This window comes from Ylistrum balloti, unplaced genomic scaffold, assembly GCF_031769215.1.
Source record: "Ylistrum balloti isolate Yb309-2 unplaced genomic scaffold, AGI_CSIRO_Ybal_v1 Utg370538, whole genome shotgun sequence".
Classification (NCBI taxonomy): Eukaryota; Metazoa; Mollusca; class Bivalvia; order Pectinida; family Pectinidae; genus Ylistrum; species Ylistrum balloti.
The window spans coordinates 368537-387485 of record NW_026782342.1 but is presented as its reverse complement, the minus strand read 5'-3'; the positions used below and the strand labels follow the sequence as shown (position 1 = coordinate 387485).

The window sequence follows — 18949 nt, the reverse complement described above, 5'->3', positions numbered from 1 at the left end:
CCTTAGATCTTCACCTGAGAAACACAAACCTTTACTACGTTGAGATGGAAACACACACACACATCTCAGATCTTCACCTGAGACACATAAACCTTCCCTGGGTAGGGATTGACACACACACCTCAGACCTTCACCTGAGACACACAAACCTGCTCTGGGTAGGGATTGACACACACACCTCAGATCTTCACTTGAGACACACAAACCTTCCCTGGGTAAGGATTGACACACACACATCTCAGATCTTCACTTGAGACACACAAACCTTCCCTTGGTAGGGATTGACACACACATCTCAGATCTTCACCTGAGACACACAAACCTTTCCTGGGTAGGGATGGACACACACACACATCTCAGATCTTCACCTGAAACACACAAATCTTCCCTGGGTAGGGATTGACACACACACCTCAGACCTTCACCTGAGACACACAAACCTGCCCTGGGTAGGGATTGACACAAACATCTCAGATCTTCACTTGAGACACACAAACCTTCCCTTGGTAGAGATGGAAACACACACCTTAGATCTTCACCTGAGAAACACAAACCTTTACTACGTAGAGATGGAAACACACACATCTCAGATCTTCACCTGAGACACACAAACCTTCCCTGGGTAGGGATTGACACACACACCTCAGATCTTCACCTGAGACACACAAACCTTCCCTGGGTAGGGATTGACACACACACCTCAGATCTTCACTTGAGACACACAAACCTTCCCTGGGTAGGGATTGACACACACACACACCTCAGATCTTCACCTGAGACACACAAACCTTCCCTTTGTAGAGGTGGAAACACACACATCTCAGATCTTCACCTGAGACACACAAACCTTCCCTTGGTAGAGATGGAAACACACACCTTAGATTTTAAACAATTAGAAGTCAAAGTTTCCAGGACAGTTATAGATGCTGTGTATGATGTGTATTGAAATAAAGGAATAAAGAGAGTGGTACATCAATATAGAATGACATGTAATCTTGTGTGATTGTAAGATTCAAGACATATAGTCATGATAAGATTTTCATATGATCAGTGGATGAGTGTGATTGGAGAGGTAATAACTGATCATGTCCAGTCAAGTGTGACCCTGAAATCTGCACCTGTTGCAGTTTAGTGCATGGTTATAGGCCACCAATGGTATGAATATTTTACTGTGTTCATTGAGTTGGGTTGAGTTTTCAACAATGATAATAAGTTTATTTTAACTGGCTAGTAACCAATCAACTATTTGCTTCTTTATCCAATTAACTGATTTTTTTTGAAATTCTTTTAAATTATCTTACACAATAGTGATCAATAACATTTCATCCGTTCATAGCTTGTTTGAGCACTGAGAAAAGTAGACAACAAATGTAAGAAAAAAACTGGTGAGTACAAGACATGTTACAGGCAGGTGTGATAAGTAGGTCTCAGTCTGGAACATTACCATAGTCATTGTTGATAGACAATACTAAAAGGTGTTGACTTTAGACCATTAAACAAGGTAACAAAGGTTAATAGTTACCCCTTGTCTGGGATTTATTCTGTGTGTGTTTATAAGGCAAAGTATCTTTTTACTTTAGACCTTAAAAGCGGTTATTGGCAAGAAGCAATGGATGAAGGTGACAAAGAAAACACGGCTTTTGTTTGTCATAAGGGGCTATATGAGTTTAATGTAATGCCATTTGGCTTACAAAATGTTCCTTTAGTACTATAGAGACTGCCAATTCATGTCTTACAAGTAAGAAGACCTTTCCTTAGCTTGTTAAGTTCTGTCTTACAACATATAGAAGACTTTTCCTTAGCTTGTTAATTCTGTCTTACAAGATATAGAAGACTTTTCCTTAGCTTGTTAATTCTGTCTTACAAGATATAGAAGACTTTTCCTTAGCTTGTTAATTCTGTCTTACAAGATATAGAAGACTTTTCCTTAGCTTGTTAAGTTGTGTCTTACAAGATATAGAAGACTTTTCCTTAGCTTGTTAATTCTGTCTTACAAGATATAGAAGACTTTTCCTTAGCTTGTTAATTCTGTCTTACAAGATATAGAAGACTTTTCCTTAGCTTGTTAAGTTGTGTCTTACAAGATGTAGAAGACTTTTCCTTAGCTGTGTGTCTTACAAGATGTAGAAGACTTTTCCTTAGCTGTGTGTCTTACAAGATATAGAAGACTTTTCTTTAGCTTGTTAAGTTGTGTCTTACAAGATATAGAAGACTTTTCTTTAGCTTGTTAAGTTGTGTTTTACAAGATGTAGAAGACTTTTCCTTAGCTGTGTGTCTTACAAGATGTAGAAGACTTTTCCTTAGCTGTGTGTCTTACAAGATATAGAAGACTTTTCCTTAGCTTGTTAAGTTGTGTCTTACAAGATATAGAAGACTTTTCTTTAGCTTGTTAAGTTGTGTCTTACAAGATATAGAAGACTTTTCTTTAGCTTGTTAAGTTGTGTCTTACAAGATATAGAAGACTTTTCTTTAGCTTGTTAAGTTGTGTCTTACAAGATATAGAAGACTTTTCTTTAGCTTGTTAAGTTGTGTCTTACAAGATGTAGAAGACTTTTTCTTAGCTGTGTGTATTACAAGATATAGAAGACTTTTCCTTAGCTTGTTAAGTTGTGTCTTACAAGATATAGAAGACTTTTCCTTAGCTTGTTAAGTTGTGTCTTACAAGATATAGAAGACTTTTCTTTAGCTTGTTAAGTTGTGTCTTACAAGATATAGAAGACTTTTCCTTAGCTTGTTAAGTTGTGTCTTACAAGATATAGAAGACTTTTCTTTAGCTTGTTAAGTTGTGTCTTACAAGATATAGAAGACTTTTCTTTAGCTTGTTAAGTTGTGTCTTACAAGATATAGAAGACTTTTCCTTAGTGTCTTACAAGATGTAGAAGACTTTTCCTTAGCTGTGTGTCTTACAAGATATAGAAGACTTTTCCTTAGCTTGTTAAGTTGTGTCTTACAAGATATAGAAGACTTTTCTTTAGCTTGTTAAGTTGTGTCTTACAAGATATAGAAGACTTTTCTTTAGCTTGTTAAGTTGTGTCTTACAAGATATAGAAGACTTTTCTTTAGCTTGTTCAAGATATAGAAGACTTTTCTTTAGCTTGTTAAGTTGTGTTGTAGAAGACTTTTCTTACAAGATGTAGAAGACTTTTCTTTAGCTTGTTAAGTTGTGTTTTACAAGATATAGAAGTTTTCCTTAGCTGTGTGTGTCTTACAAGATGTAGAAGACTTTTCCTTAGCTGTGTGTCTTACAAGATATAGAAGACTTTTCCTTAGCTTGTTAAGTTGTGTCTTACAAGATGTAGAAGACTTTTCCTTAGCTTGTTAAGTTGTGTCTTACAAGATATAGAAGACTTTTCTTTAGCTTGTGTTGTGTCTTACAAGATATAGTTTTCCTTAGCTTGTTAAGTTGTGTCTTACAAGATATAGAAGACTTTTCTTTAGCTTGTTGTCTTACAAGATGTAGTTTTCCTTAGTCTTACAAGATATAGAAGACTTTTCCTTAGCTTGTTAAGTTGTGTCTTACAAGATGTAGAAGACTTTTCCTTAGCTTGTTAAGTTGTGTCTTACAAGATATAGAAGACTTTTCTTTAGCTTGTTAAGTTGTGTCTTACAAGATGTAGAAGACTTTTCCTTAGCTGTGTGTCTTACAAGATGTAGAAGACTTTTCCTTAGCTTGTGTCTTATGTCTTACAAGCTTGTTAAGTTGTGTCTTACAAGATATACTTTTCTTAGCTTGTTGTGTCTTACAAGTGTTTTCCTTAGCTTGTTAAGTTGTGTCTTACAAGATATAGAAGACTTTTCCTTAGCTTGTTAAGTTGTGTCTTACAAGATATAGAAGACTTTTCCTTAGCTTGTTAAGTTGTGTCTTACAAGATATAGAAGACTTTTCTTTAGCTTGTTAAGTTGTGTCTTACAAGATATAGAAGACTTTTCTTTAGCTTGTTAAGTTGTGTCTTACAAGATGTAGAAGACTTTTCTTTAGCTTGTTAAGTTGTGTCTTACAAGATATAGAAGACTTTTCTTTAGCTTGTTAAGTTGTGTCTTACAAGATATAGAAGACTTTTCTTTAGCTTGTTAAGTTGTGTCTTACAAGATATAGAAGACTTTTCTTTAGCTTGTTAAGTTGTGTCTTACAAGATATACAAGACTTTTCCTTATATAGATGATATATTGATTTTTTTGGAGACATTAGAAGAATATTTAACACATATCCAGCAAGTTTTTGTTAGGTTAAGAAAAACACGGGCTACAATTGTAGCTGAAGATTTGAACTTCTATACAGGAAGAAAGTACCTATGTAGGTTTCAATGTTAGCAAGGATGGGGTGGTTCAGACCTTGGGTCAATTAAACATAACATTGATACTTTGGAACAGAATCAAAAAGGCATAACCCATGTGTATAGAGTTGAAGTAAAACAAAATTGTGATGCTATTAATAATTTGAGATTCAGAAGGAAACTGAGTAAACTCTACCACAGAGTTGGGTGGTCAGTTGCATAATGTGTGAATTGTGTAAACATCTGTACAATTAGACTATATTAATGACAATATAGAACTACTGTCTCAAACAGCAATGTTTTACGAAAAGAATTCACAAATAAACATGCCAGTTCCAAAAGTTTCTCTAGATAATATCTCTTATTCTAATTCAGTAGAAATGACAGCAAAATCCAAGCTTGAATCTAAACACATATCTGTCAATGTAGAGCAAGCACAACATGTCTATTGTCAGAACGAGTAGGTGAGGAATGTACCAGTTCACTGGTCAAATTATGTACAATCTAAAGTCCTGCTTCTCACATTAATTTGGTTAAGCTTTGTATTACATCACTCTTTTTAAAGAGGCATTAATTGATTAAATAAAACTGTCAAGCCGTAGTGAGGCCACAGTCAGTTCTGCCACCAGCAGAGTACATTACAAATTAGTATGGGTAGATGCTACTAAATATGACTTAATATTTACTATTGTTTGTTATAAAAATCATAAGAAACCTTTCTCAAGACATAAAATGATAACCACATCTAAACCTATGGAGGTGAGGTTAGATAAATTATGTTCAGTATCTAACCACTACTTGACATTGCTTCCTCTTTATCATGAGGAAAGTCATTTCGAGATTGGTAAATCATCATAATTTTTCAGTAAATATTTGGACACCTTTTAAAAAGGCATTACCTAATATTACTCACACAAATTTTCCAACAGAATTTGGATCAATTACAGAAATTTGAATAAAAATTTTAATTGATTAATTAGATAATTTAGTAGATATAAGAGATTTAGAAGATCCAAGTATCTATAATTGGGCCTATTTCATTATAGTTATATTTGTGGTGATGTCACTGAGTATAATCATTTATTGTTACTAAAATGTAAACAGTCAAAGTTTAGTTATAAACTCTGGCCCCATTTGTATAAAACATCTCAACTTGAGATTTTCCTCAGCTGATATCTCCTCAAAAATGGCTTGTATAAAATTTTCTCAAGGAACAGGAGGAAGTCATCGGCTAGGATGTCCTGAAATTCCTTGAGGAATTTTCATACTAGATACTTTCAAGGAGATATTAGCTGAGGAAAATCTGGGCTTGAGGAAATCTGAAATTGAGATATTTTATACAAGTGGGGCCTGGTCAGCCAACAAGTGAGATAGTAAAGAGGATGCAAGAGCTGCTGCAAGTTACGCGATGGCCTTGTGGTCGACAAACAACCGTGGTGATGGGTTAGATGACCAGTCTGTGTGAGCTCCAGTGATGCCATCGGCTCCATCAGTGGCTAATGACAAGTCGTGGGAGGTTTGTACCCGACAACGCTACAACTCGGTGCTGAGGGACTGGGTAGATCTTAATCACTCAAGGACTTGTGGATTGTTTTAGATCTTAATCAATCAGAGACATGTGGATTGTTTTAGATCTTAATCACTCAAGGACTTGTGGATTGTTTTAGATCTTAATCAATCAGAGACTTGTGGATTGTTTTAGATCTTAATCACTCAGAGACTTGTGGATTGTTTTAGATCTTAATCACTCAAGGACTTGTGGATTGTTTTAGATCTTAATCACTCAAGGACTTGTGGATTGTTTTAGATCTTAATCAATCAGAGACATGTGGATTGTTTTAGATCTTAATCACTCAAGGACTTGTGGATTGTTTTAGATCTTAATCAATCAGAGACTTGTGGATTGTTTTAGATCTTAATCACTCAGAGACTTGTGGATTGTTTCAGATCTTAATCACTCAAGGACTTGTGGATTGTTTCAGATCTAAATCACTCAGGGACTTGTGGATTGTTTTAGATCTTAATCAATCAGAGACTTGTGGATTGTTTTAGATCTAAATCACTCAAGGACTTGTGGATTGTTTTAGATCTAAATCACTCAGGGACTTGTGGATTGTTTTAGATCTTAATAAATCAGAGACATGTGGATTGTTTTAGATCTAAATCACTCAAGGACTTGTGGATTGTTTTAGATCTTAATCACTCAGGGACTTGTGGATTGTTTTAGATCTAAATCACTCAAGGACTTGTGGATTGTTTTAGATCTAAATCACTCAAGGACTTGTGGATTGTTTTAGATCTAAATCACTCAAGGACTTGTGGATTGTTTTAGATCTTAATCACTCAGAGACTTGTGGATTGTTTTAGATCTTAATCACTCAAGGACTTGTGGATTGTTTTAGATCTTAATCACTCAAGGACTTGTGGATTGTTTTAGATCTTAATCAATCAGAGACATGTGGATTGTTTTAGATCTTAATCACTCAGGGACTTGTGGATTGTTTTAGATCTTAATCACTCAAGGACTTGTGGATTGTTTTAGATCTTAATCACTCAGGGACTTGTGGATTGTTTTAGATCTTAATCACTCAAGAACTTGTGGATTGTTTTAGATCTTAATCACTCAAGAACTTGTGGATTGTTTTAGATCTTAATCACTCAGGGACTTGTGGATTGTTTTAGATCTTAATCACTCAGGGACTTGTGGATTGTTTTAGATCTAAATCACTCAAGGACTTGTGGATTGTTTTAGATCTAAATCACTCAAGGACTTGTGGATTGTTTTAGATCTTAATCACTCAAGGACTTGTGGATTGTTTTAGATCTTAATCACTCAAGAACTTGTGGATTGTTTTAGATCTTAATCACTCAGGGACTTGTGGATTGTTTTAGATCTTAATCACTCAGGGACTTGTGGATTGTTTGATCTAAATCACTCAAGGACTTGTGGATTGTTTTAGATCTTAATCACTCAGGGACTTGTGGATTGTTTTAGATCTAAATCACTCAAGGACTTGTGGATTGTTTTAGATCTAAATCACTCAAGGACTTGTGGATTGTTTTAGATCTAAATCACTCAAGGACTTGTGGATTGTTTTAGATCTAAATCACTCAGGGACTTGTGGATTGTTTTAGATCTTAATCACTCAGGGACTTGTGGATTGTTTTAGATCTTAATCACTCAGGGACTTGTGGATTGTTTTAGATAGAGTTGTGAAGAGATACAGTTAAATGTTATAGACTTTGAAGTTTAACAGACAAATTCCTGTGTTATCATTATGTCTGATTTAATGGAATGGGTACCTGTTTACTGTTTAAATTGACTGTTTGCTATAGAGTGAGGAAGTTCAATCCTCAGAAAATGCAATTATAGTTAATTGTAAGTATATTGTGGAGATATATTTTAGATATAAAAGATGATGTGAAACAACTATGATGAAACTGTTGTATTCTGACAATTAATTCATTAACAAACATGTCTGAAAGCCGATAAAATTATAAATCAAATGAAGACAGCTAAGATAAGAACATAGCTGATATTTTTATTTATTCTCTATGTGTATATAAAAATATTCATACATTACCTATAGACATTCTGGTCATAGATACTTCGACAGGTGTGACAGAACAACTACAGTATAGTAGTGTGTGACAGGTGTGACAGAACAACTACAGTATAGTAGTGTGTGACAGGTGTGACAGAACAACTACAGTATAGTAGTGTGTGACAGGTGTGACAGAACAACTACAGTATAGCAGTGTGCGACAGGTGTGACAGGTGTGAGAGAACAACTACAGTATAGTAGTGTGTGACAGGTGTGACAGAACAACTACAGTATAGTAGTGTGTGACAGGTGTGACAGAAAAACTACAGTATAGTAGTGTGTGACAGGTGTGACAGAACAACTACAGTATAGTAGTGTGTGACAGGTGTGACAGAACAACTACAGTATAGTAGTGTGTGACAGGTGTGACAGAACAACTACAGTATAGTAGTGTGTGACAGGTGTGACAGAACTACTACAGTATAGCAGTGTGCGACAGGTGTGACAGGTGTGACAGAACAACTACAGTACAGCAGAGTGTGACAGATGTGACAGAACTACTACAGTACTGCAGTGTGTGACAGGTGTGACAGAACTACTACAGTACAGCAGTGTGTGACAGGTGTGACAGAACTACTACAGTAGAGCAATGTGTGACAGATGTGACAGAGACCTACTACAGTACAGCAGTGTGTGACAGATGTGACAGAACTACTACAGTATAGCAGTGTGTGACAGGTGTGACAGAACTACTACAGTATAGCAGTGTGTGACAGATGTGACAGAACTACTACAGTACAGAAGTGTGTGACAGATGTGACAGAACTACTACAGTACAGCAGTGTGTGACAGATGTGACAGAGTGTGTGACTACTACAGTATAGCAGTGTGTGATGGATGTTACAGAGAACTACTACAGTACAGCAGTGTGTGACAGATGTGACAGAACTACTAAAAGTACAGCAGTGTGTGACAGATGTGACAGAGAACTACTACAGTATAGCAGTGTGTGATGGATGTTACAGAGAACTACTACAGTACAGCAGTGTGTGACAGATGTGACAGAACTACTAAAAGTACAGCAGTGTGTGACAGGTGTGACAGAACTACTACAGTACTGCAGTGTGTGACAGGTGTGACAGAACTACTACAGTACAGCAGTGTGTGACAGATGTGACAGAGCTACTACAGTACAGAAGTGTGTGTAACAGATGTGACAGAACAACTACAGTACAGCAGTGCGTGACAGGTGTGAGAGAACTACTGCAGCACAGAAGTGTGTGACAGATGGGAGAGAACTACTACAGTATAGCAGTGTGTGACAGATGTGACAGAACTACTACAGTATAGCAGTGTGTGACAGATGTGACAGAACTACTACAGTACAGAAGTGTGTGACAGGTGTGACAGAACTACTACAGTAGAGCAATGTGTGACAGATGTGACAGAGACCTACTACAGTACAGCAATGTGTGACAGATGTGACAGAACTACTACAGTATAGCAGTGTGTGACAGGTGTGACAGAACTACTACAGTATAGCAGTGTGTGACAGATGTGACAGAACTACTACAGTATAGCAGTGTGTGACAGATGTGACAGAACTACTACAGTACAGAAGTGTGTGACAGATGTGACAGAACTACTACAGTACTGCAGTGTGTGACAGGACTACTACAGTACAGCAGTGTATGACGTGTGACAGGTGTGACAGAACTGCTACAGCACAGCAGTGTGTGACAGAACTACTACAGTACAGCAGTGTGTGACAGGTGTGACAGAACTACTACAGTACAGCAGAGTGTGACAGATGTGACAGAACTACTACAGTACTGCAGTGTGTGACAGGTGTGACAGAACTGCTACAGCACAGCAGTGTGTGACAGAACTACTACAGTACAGCAGTGTGTGACAGGTATGACAGAACTACTACAGTACAGCAGTGTGTGACAGATGTGACAGAACTACTACAGTATAGCAGTGTGTGACAGGTGTGACAGAACTACTACAGTATAGCAGTGTGTGACAGATGTGACAGAACTACTACAGTACAGAAGTGTGTGACAGATGTGACAGAACTACTACAGTACAGCAGTGTGTGACAGATGTGACAGAGAACTACTACAGTATAGCAGTGTGTGACGGATGTTACAGAGAACTACTACAGTACAGCAGTGTGTGACAGATGTGACAGAACTACTACAGTACTGCAGTGTGTGACAGGTGTGACAGAACTACTACAGCACAGCAGGGTGTGACAGATGTTACAGAACTACTACAGTACAGCAGTGTGCGACTGGTGTGAGAGAACTACTACAGCACAGCAGTGTGTGACAGATGTGACAGAACAACTACAGTATAGTAGTGTGTGACAAGTGTGACAGGAATGACAGAACAACTACAGTACATCAGAGTGTGACAGATGTGACAGAACTACTACAGTACAGCAGTGTGTGACAGGTGTAACAGAACTACTACAGTACAGCAGTGTGTGACAGATGTGAGAGAACTACAACAGTACAGCAGTGTGTGACAGGGGTGACAGAACTACTACAGTACAGCAGTGTATGATGTGTGACAGGTGTGACAGAACTACTAAAGCACAGCAGAGTGTGACAGATGTGACAGAATTACTACTGTACAGCAGTCTGTGACAGGTGTGACAGAACTACTACAGTACAGCAGGGTGTGACAGATGTTACAGAACTACTACAGTACAGCAGTGTGCGACGTGTGACAGAACTACTACAGTATAGCAGTGTGTGACAGATGTGACAGAACTACTACAGTACTGCAGTGTGTGACAGGTATGACAGAACTACTACAGTACAAAAGTGTGTGACAGATGTGACAGAACTACTACAGCACAGCAGGGTGTGACAGATGTTACAGAACTACTACAGTACAGCAGTGTGCGACTGGTGTGAGAGAACTACTACAGCACAGCAGTGTGTGACAGATGTGACAGAACTACTACAGCACAACTGTGTGTGACAGGAAGGTTTACCAGGTAAATCAAATATCAGGCTTCAGCAACTTATATGAATAATTGAAAAATGTTGCCAATCTGTGTGTTTCAGCACAATAATTTTCTTACTTCATCACTTCAGCAAAACTCATAGCTTCATCAATTCCAGGAAAAGCACTCAGGAGTTCCCCAACCATGGCTTTCCCCATGTGCATAGCATCTGGAATAGTAACCAACGGTGTTTGTTGTTAAAATATTGTCACTAATTTTGAATCATAATATCCATTTTGAAATGCAATTAAGTTTCCTTATAAACAAACAGATAAATAATGCATACACATACAAATCAATAAAATACCATTTAATTATTTAGTGTTTTATGTTTTTAAGGAATTATTTCAGCTTAATGAAGGAAACAAGAAGCCTTACAGCCTTGACAGTCATCTGAGATAAGCATAATTGAATATAAAGATTAAAGGGTAGTTATCAAGTGTTATGTAACATGTAAAATATCAGTACGGTTAGAAATATGAAAGGAGATTATTTTCAAGAGTTGTTTCCCTTTACCAGTGTATTCAATGATACAAAGCAATTATATAGAAAATTATATAGAAAATCTACCCCATTATGGCTTCATAACTAGTAAAGGACCTACCCCTGGGGTTCATTTTTAACAATATATATGCAAGAACCCATTTCCCTCAGTAATCCATTTAGCAGTGATATTAAGCCATGTCAGAAATGGTAAAAGCTAATGACACACAAGATAGCTACATACAGGTCATCTGAACCCTTCGGGTCTGCAGGCTGAATAAGGTTGACATAATTGTTTCATGTTGATTTATGCAAACTGTTGTAATCACAAGTAAATGTTGGATTGAATATATACAATTTTGATAAATACAAAATTTACAGTATGGAAAAATTGTTGCTCTTAAATAATGAAAATTAATTTGAGGCAAAAGTCAAATTTGTCAAAAAATATACAGAAGAGAAAAAAGCATAATGATAGTTCAGCAAATGACTCCATTGTCAAGGTCAAATTTTACCTTGACCATAAGACCTTCTGTCCATGAACTTTGAACTTTGACTTATTAGACAATTCTGACAAACTTAATGTCATAACAAAACAATCATCAGTGAAAAGATACAAAATTTAAGATTGACTATTGGACCAAATAACCTTGACATCTGACCTTGTTTCTTGATCTCAGTATGACTTTTAATTAAATGAACATCTCAACTAATAAAGTCACTGACCGAAGGATGGACAGAGTAGCCAGACGGAGTGATAACTACCGTGGTTTTGTGTCACAAATACAGGGCCCTTGAAATATCCTTCCACTTGAAAAGAAATTTCACTATTGGAAAAAGATTGGACAATAAAATATGTTGAAAGTTTGTCTGATGGAAGATACTTTTCTAAGGTAGCCTGTTACTATGTTTAGATTATTAAAGTATATAGTTTGACATATTTTCTAAATCCATCATAAAAATGATTCAGACCAAATTTGGACGAAATCCAATCATTCCTACTAGAGAAGTAGCATTTTAAAGGACTTGCAAACTTTCCTCATTTGGGCCCCACCCTTCCTGTTCCAGGGGGCAAAGACCCAATATTTGTACAAAATTGATTCCCCTTCATCTCAGAATACTACATACCAGGTTTGGCAAAATCCAATCATTGTTACAGGAGGAGTAGGCTTTTAAAGAACTTGCAATACTATCCTATTGGGCCCCACCCTTCAGGCCCTATTGGGCATAGGCCCACAATTTACATAAAACTTGTTTTGTTTCACCAAGGAATGCTTCTGACCAAATTTGGGAAAATCTGATAAGTTGTTCATGACTAGTAGCGATTTGTTGACAAAAATTGACAGATGGATTGATGCTGTGATATACCATAAGCTCACTTCAGGCCATTAAAAGTAGTTCAGAATCAGTCATTTGAGCAAAACTTGGTAGCTTTTCATCCAATTATGGCACTTGCATATCACCATGACTCAAAGCCTCATTGATCTTGAAAACATATGACCCATATAACACTGAAAGTGGTTCAACGTCATTCATTTTGATGCAGGGCCCTAATGAGATTTAAGTAACATACATTTTTTAAACGAACTGTCCCCAGCTCATGGAAAACTTTTGAAATGGAAATCTCAAAATTGCAAATTTGGACAGGTATATATTACTATAATGTACTACAACAGTAAAGTTTCACCTGAAGCTGACAAAGAATTACATCAATACATAATGGCTGATATTTCTGATACATTATTTATCAAGGCTGTTCATTCTCTCATTTACTGGCGACAAAAATTCTCTTTCATCTGATGTACAAGGGAGATAACCTAAAGTGAAGGAAAAGAAATTAGTGATGATAATCTTTAAGGCCAAATTAAAAAGGTGTTACTTTCCTGTTTCTGACTCTAATGATTCTAAAATTGTTGACACCTTCACCACATTCATAAGTTATAATCAAAACTTAGCAGAATTCGTTGAAATGTACATTTAGCCTGTGCAAAGAGTATGCCCTTATCCCTGACATTTTAAAATTGAAATCAATCAGATTTTTTGAAAATGCTTTGTAACTTCCTGGAATACTTTGTAATTTTCATATGAATTATGATGTTGCTTCATAAAACAAAAAATATTTAACCACAGAATGGTTGTCAGATTGTATTTATAGTAAAGATAAATGCAGTTTGGGTTCATTGTTATTTATCTGTCAACCTGACTGCTGCACTCATATTGACAATGAATATAATGTGACCTTTCCTGATATATTTCAAATATTAATTATGTAAATATCTTTTTATGTAGATGTGCATATATTCATTTAAGGATTGAGTCTTATATTTCAACTCACACTTCTTTTTTCTATAGCTTGGGAACTGACGCAATTGATCTTCTACTTTCATTCTTGTTTCTTGTCATCATATCTTTTGACATCATACAAGCAAATAGTACGTCATTTGAAGACAGATTATTGTGACAGGTTGAAATATATTTCAGCGTGGTTACTTAATATTCAATGAAACTTCAATAAGAACAAAATTTAATATATTTTTCGACAACTTTAATGAAAATTTAAATAATACTGTGCAACAAAGACAGTATGCATTTTTTCTCCACAGAGGAACAACGTCTAGACGTGATGCGCCGGTTCGCAAACGAAGCTGTGTCGGCCATTTTCTTTACAGGCACTGTAGCGGAGAACAAGAAATATCAAGCTCCAGTCGGTTAACATCTTTTGAAACGTAAAGTTACAGTTATTAAATGTTGAATATACAATTTTTTAAAAATTTTATTGATAGTTTTCAATAGTTTTCAAATTTTTATTTTGATGTTTTTAAGTTTCATACTTGTGGTATATTGCCAGTCTAGTAGAAGTTGGGGAGTTTTCTCCCCTTACCTAATATTTGTATTTATAAGCACTGGCAATGTTAATCTGGTCAAATTCATCGGTAAATGAAACAGATCACATTTAGTAGTTTCATTGAGTCTTATTTGGGTAGAAATTGAAATAAAGCATATATATTTCATCCGAGTTTAAAGGATTTTTTCTTAAATGATTATTTACTTTTGAAGAACTTCCTGAAAATCATCTGAAGCATTTACATAAAGCTCTGTTGTATGTGGTGATATGCCAAGCAGTGACTTAGTAGATCAACATCATGCCAAATTTACCTCAGAATATTTGCTTGTGACCTGTAATATATCTACACTTTCATGAATGAAGTTCAGATTCACAACGATTTGATAAGGGATCACAATATATACCTTCTTACTTATTATTATTACAACTTTCAGAAACAAACATATTCATTGGTTTTGCCTAAAATAAAATGTATATATTGGTTAAGTGGAATAAACACACAAAAGACTGTTAACGGAAAAACAATACATAATTATAACACAAGATATTCTAGCTGATTACAGTGCATTATTCATGAGTCTGGCAGATTTCTAAACATCCTACAGAAATTGAGAATAACAGAACAATCCCTTCAGGTGTTTATGGTATATACACTCCATGTAACCAGCAACAAAATTACTAATAAGTAACCCTGGTAAAATACTAGCTACAATATACTATTTGGCAAGAACAGAATTTTGTTTAGCTTGACTAGTAAACAAGAGGTCCTATGTTCAACTCCTAGTGAAGGCACTGAAATAAATAATGACCTCGGTTACATATACATCTACAATACACAGGCTTTGATTGTACCTGTATATACATATATAGACTGTACATAAATATATAGACTGTACATACATATATATAGACTGTACATGTATATATAGACTACCTGTATATATATATAGACTGTACCTTTATATATATATAGAATGTACCTGTATATATATAGACTGTACCTGTATATATAGACTGTACCTGTATATATATATAGACTGTACATATATATATAGACAGACTAGTCTATATAGACGGTACCTGTATATATATAGACTGTACATTTATACACTCAACAAAAAAAAAGGTTAACATGTTTCCTTGGCGAATACCTGTAAACGAGTGAAAACAAAATCACGTTTGTGCAATATTAGAAAATGGTAATGTTTTACATTACAAAATCCAAGGGGGTTACCAAAATCATTCAAGCATGAAAGTCTGTATTTGCGAAAGAGCTGCATGAGGTTTTCTGCGACTAACTTGTATCTTCGCTTGAATTTCATAAACATTCAAACTGACAACTGTTCCTTAGATCCTTAGGACTTAGAAATCACCGAATCTTGCTATCTATCAACTTTATCATTATGCCCCGGCTGTCACAAGTACAGAGAGAAAGGGCTGTAGGCATGATCCAGGCTGGGGAGTCTCGCCGTCAAGTTGCACGGCATTTTGGTTGCAGTGTTAAGACAATTTGCCAGTTGGTAAGTCGTTTAAACCAAACTGGGTCAACATCCAATCGTCCCTGAAGTGGCCGACCCCGTAAAACGACCACCAGGGATGACCGTCGTATACGATTGATACACTTGTGCAATCGATTCGTAACCGCAGTAGAGACTACAAGGACATTGTTTGGGTGTCGTGTGTCTCCCCAAACAGTCCACAACAGGTTGAGGGCCTACCAATTGAAAGCGCGGCGACCCTACACTGGACTTAATTTATTGCGACGTCACCGTAATAATCGGCGTAACTGGACCCGAGTTCACCGTCGTTGGGCCTTACGACAATGGAACAATGTTCTGTTTTCAGATGAGTCCAGGTTTTGTCTGCAACACGGTGACGGAAGGCGCAGAGTGTGGAGGCAACGAGGGGAACGTTTTGATAACTGCTGCGTCGCAGAACGCGACCGCTTTGGCAGCGGAAGTGTAATGGTTTGGGGTGGTATTTGTGGGGGGACTCGTACCAGGCTTGTTGTGTTAAATGGCAATTTAACCGGCATTTGATGTCGGGACGAAATTTTAAGACCAGTGGTTCTGCCATTCTCAAGACGCCATGGCGTTGGCGTCATTTTTCAACAGGATAACGCACCAGCGCACACCAGTCGCGCCAGCAGAACTTTCTTGCCGCAGAATAATGTACAGGTGTTAGATTGGCCATTTAAAACAACTAATTTGTCACCGATTGAGCATGTCTGGGACATTCTTGGGCGACGCGTGAGAGAACGTCAAAATAGCCGTCAAACTTGCAGGAGCTGGCCCAAGCCTTGATCACTGAATGGAACAACATCTCTCCTCGAATTATCCGCCGGTTTACGAGTTCCATGCAACGACGCTGCAATGCTGTTTACTTCGCAAACGGTGGCCATACCCGTTACTAATGGTGTTACCTTTGAAATTGACCCCTACATCCTTTACAGTCGAATAAAATCAACTGAACGCAAAGTTTAATGAACCATGACTGCAGTTTTATCAGAATTGATCAATTACTTTATTCGTACATGATTGGTAAGGATTTATGAAGGGGTTAATTAATTAATCACAGAATAAAGTAGTGTTACCTTTCTTTTTTTGTTTAGTATATATATATAGACTGTACATATATACATAGAGTGTACCTGTATATAGATATATATAGACTGTACCTGTATATATATATATATATAGACTGTACATATATATATAGACTGTACCTGTAAATATAGACTGTACATGTATATATGGACTGTACCTGTATATATATAGACTGTACCTGTATATATATATATATATATATATATATAGACTGTACATATATATATAGACTGTACCTGTAAATATAGACTGTACATGTATATATGGACTGTACCTGTATATATATAGACTGTACATGTATATATGGACTGTACCTGTATATATATAGACTATACCTGTATATATATATAGACTGTACCTGTATATATATATATATATATATATATACCTGTATTATATATGTACCTGTACATGTATATATAGACTGTACATATATATATATATATATATATAGACTGTACCTGTATATATTGACTGTACATGTTTATATGGACTGTACCTGTATATATATAGACTGTACCTGTATATATATATAGACTGTACCTGTATATATAGACTGTACATGTATATATATATAGACTGTGCATATATATATAGACTGTACCTGTATATATATATAGACTGTACATATATATATATATATATATATATAGATTGTACCTGTATATATATATATATATATATATATATATATAGACTGTACCTGTGTATATAGATGGTAAATGAGGTGCATACCAAATGTTAATTAATTATAATGGAAGTAGAAATGAATGAACATTCAATAAGCCTAGTGTTGAAATAGCAGCAAAACTTTTATATGAACCAACAAGACTTGCAAGGATCATTTTGGGGCGCAATTTCCGGGAATTATCGCAGAAAAATTGTGTATCTCACGTGAAATTCTGATGTAAAGCGAGAAATTCTCGCATTCGTATGTTGTATACTGTAACTCCTCGATCTCGCGGTCAAGTGTAAAGTAGAAGGGAGGTAACTCATATTAGACTACGGAAATCTTCTTGTGTTTTCATTAAGCTGTAATGCGGTCCGAAATGTTCCGAAAGTAGGCACAGGCAACATGGCCGGCCAGCGGAAAAATTCTGCGATGTTTGGCCTAGTAACCATGCACAAAACTGCAGATACTGAAATGCCCTCTGATACACCAAATCCTAAACGATTGAAGGTACAATTTCAACAAAAATGGTTAAAAACACACCATTGGCTCCATTTTCTTTTGTCTTTAAAACTGTTGTTGTAGGCCACTGAAGCCATAAATAAAGGTTGTTAACTTGTTATTTGTAAAGGACTGTATTAGAGTGTCTATCTTTCATTGAATTTCAAAATCTCTCGCTCACATTGACAGTAGTGAGAATTTCTCTCTCTGAAAAAATGGATCAAACTAATCCCTGGACTGAACAGAAGTGGACATAACTTGTTTTGCAATTGATTGAAATTAAGTTTATCACTATAAATATGTACATATGCATTTGTAAAATTTGTAACAAACTTACCTTGCTGCTCAAAATATTCCTCTGGGAGTTCGGAAAAGCCCAAGTTTGGATCTATTTCCTGAAAGCAACATATCAAAATCTGGTAAGTACATTTTACACAAAACACATTAAATACCAGGGACTTTGACTTTTATTCTCAATTAATCAAATTTTGTCTTGTACTTCCACATTAATTTTCCAAACCAGCATTTGTGTCAAAAAATACAAAAGTCTTCCAAAGGTTTCTTTGGGATAGAAGAGAGAAAGTTGAAAAAAAGCAAACTGTAATAAAGAAATGTGATAGAAGTGACAATCTAATTACACATTTTTTACCCCTTTGGTTATAGGGCCTATTTTAAATACACCCTCCAACACAACCCCTCCCCCTCCCTCAAGCCACACTTCACCAACCCTGTAATGATAGATGAAGCAATTTACACTGAATATACTGATTGATATTTTGAATTTTGATGTTTTGCCACTTAAATACCAGGATAATGATGCTATTAAATCACTAATTTGAAGTTAAAAATTGATCATTTTTTCCTTTAAATTTTAGTGCAGGGCCCTTAACTGCCAAAATGCATGTACTATGTGATTAAGACCAGGTGATTGTCACACTGTGGCTTTTATTTAGTAATAAAGATGGATGGGCTTATTACCAGACATGGGCTTGTTTGTGAATAAATA

The 18949-nt window shown here is 36.0% G+C and overlaps 1 protein-coding gene across 1 annotated transcript in view; it reads right to left on the bottom strand.

The window, feature by feature from the left end:
- LOC132555997 (ATPase ASNA1 homolog) overlaps positions 1 to 18949 on the bottom strand; it is a 46498-nt gene that overhangs the window by 25784 nt on the left and 1765 nt on the right. Inside the window, exons 3-4 of the mRNA XM_060220386.1 lie at positions 18281 to 18338; positions 10917 to 11007 (exon numbers count right to left, since the gene is read on the bottom strand). Of these exons, the coding sequence (XP_060076369.1) occupies positions 10917 to 11007; positions 18281 to 18338 (149 nt within the window). The remainder of the gene's footprint in view (positions 1 to 10916; positions 11008 to 18280; positions 18339 to 18949) is intronic.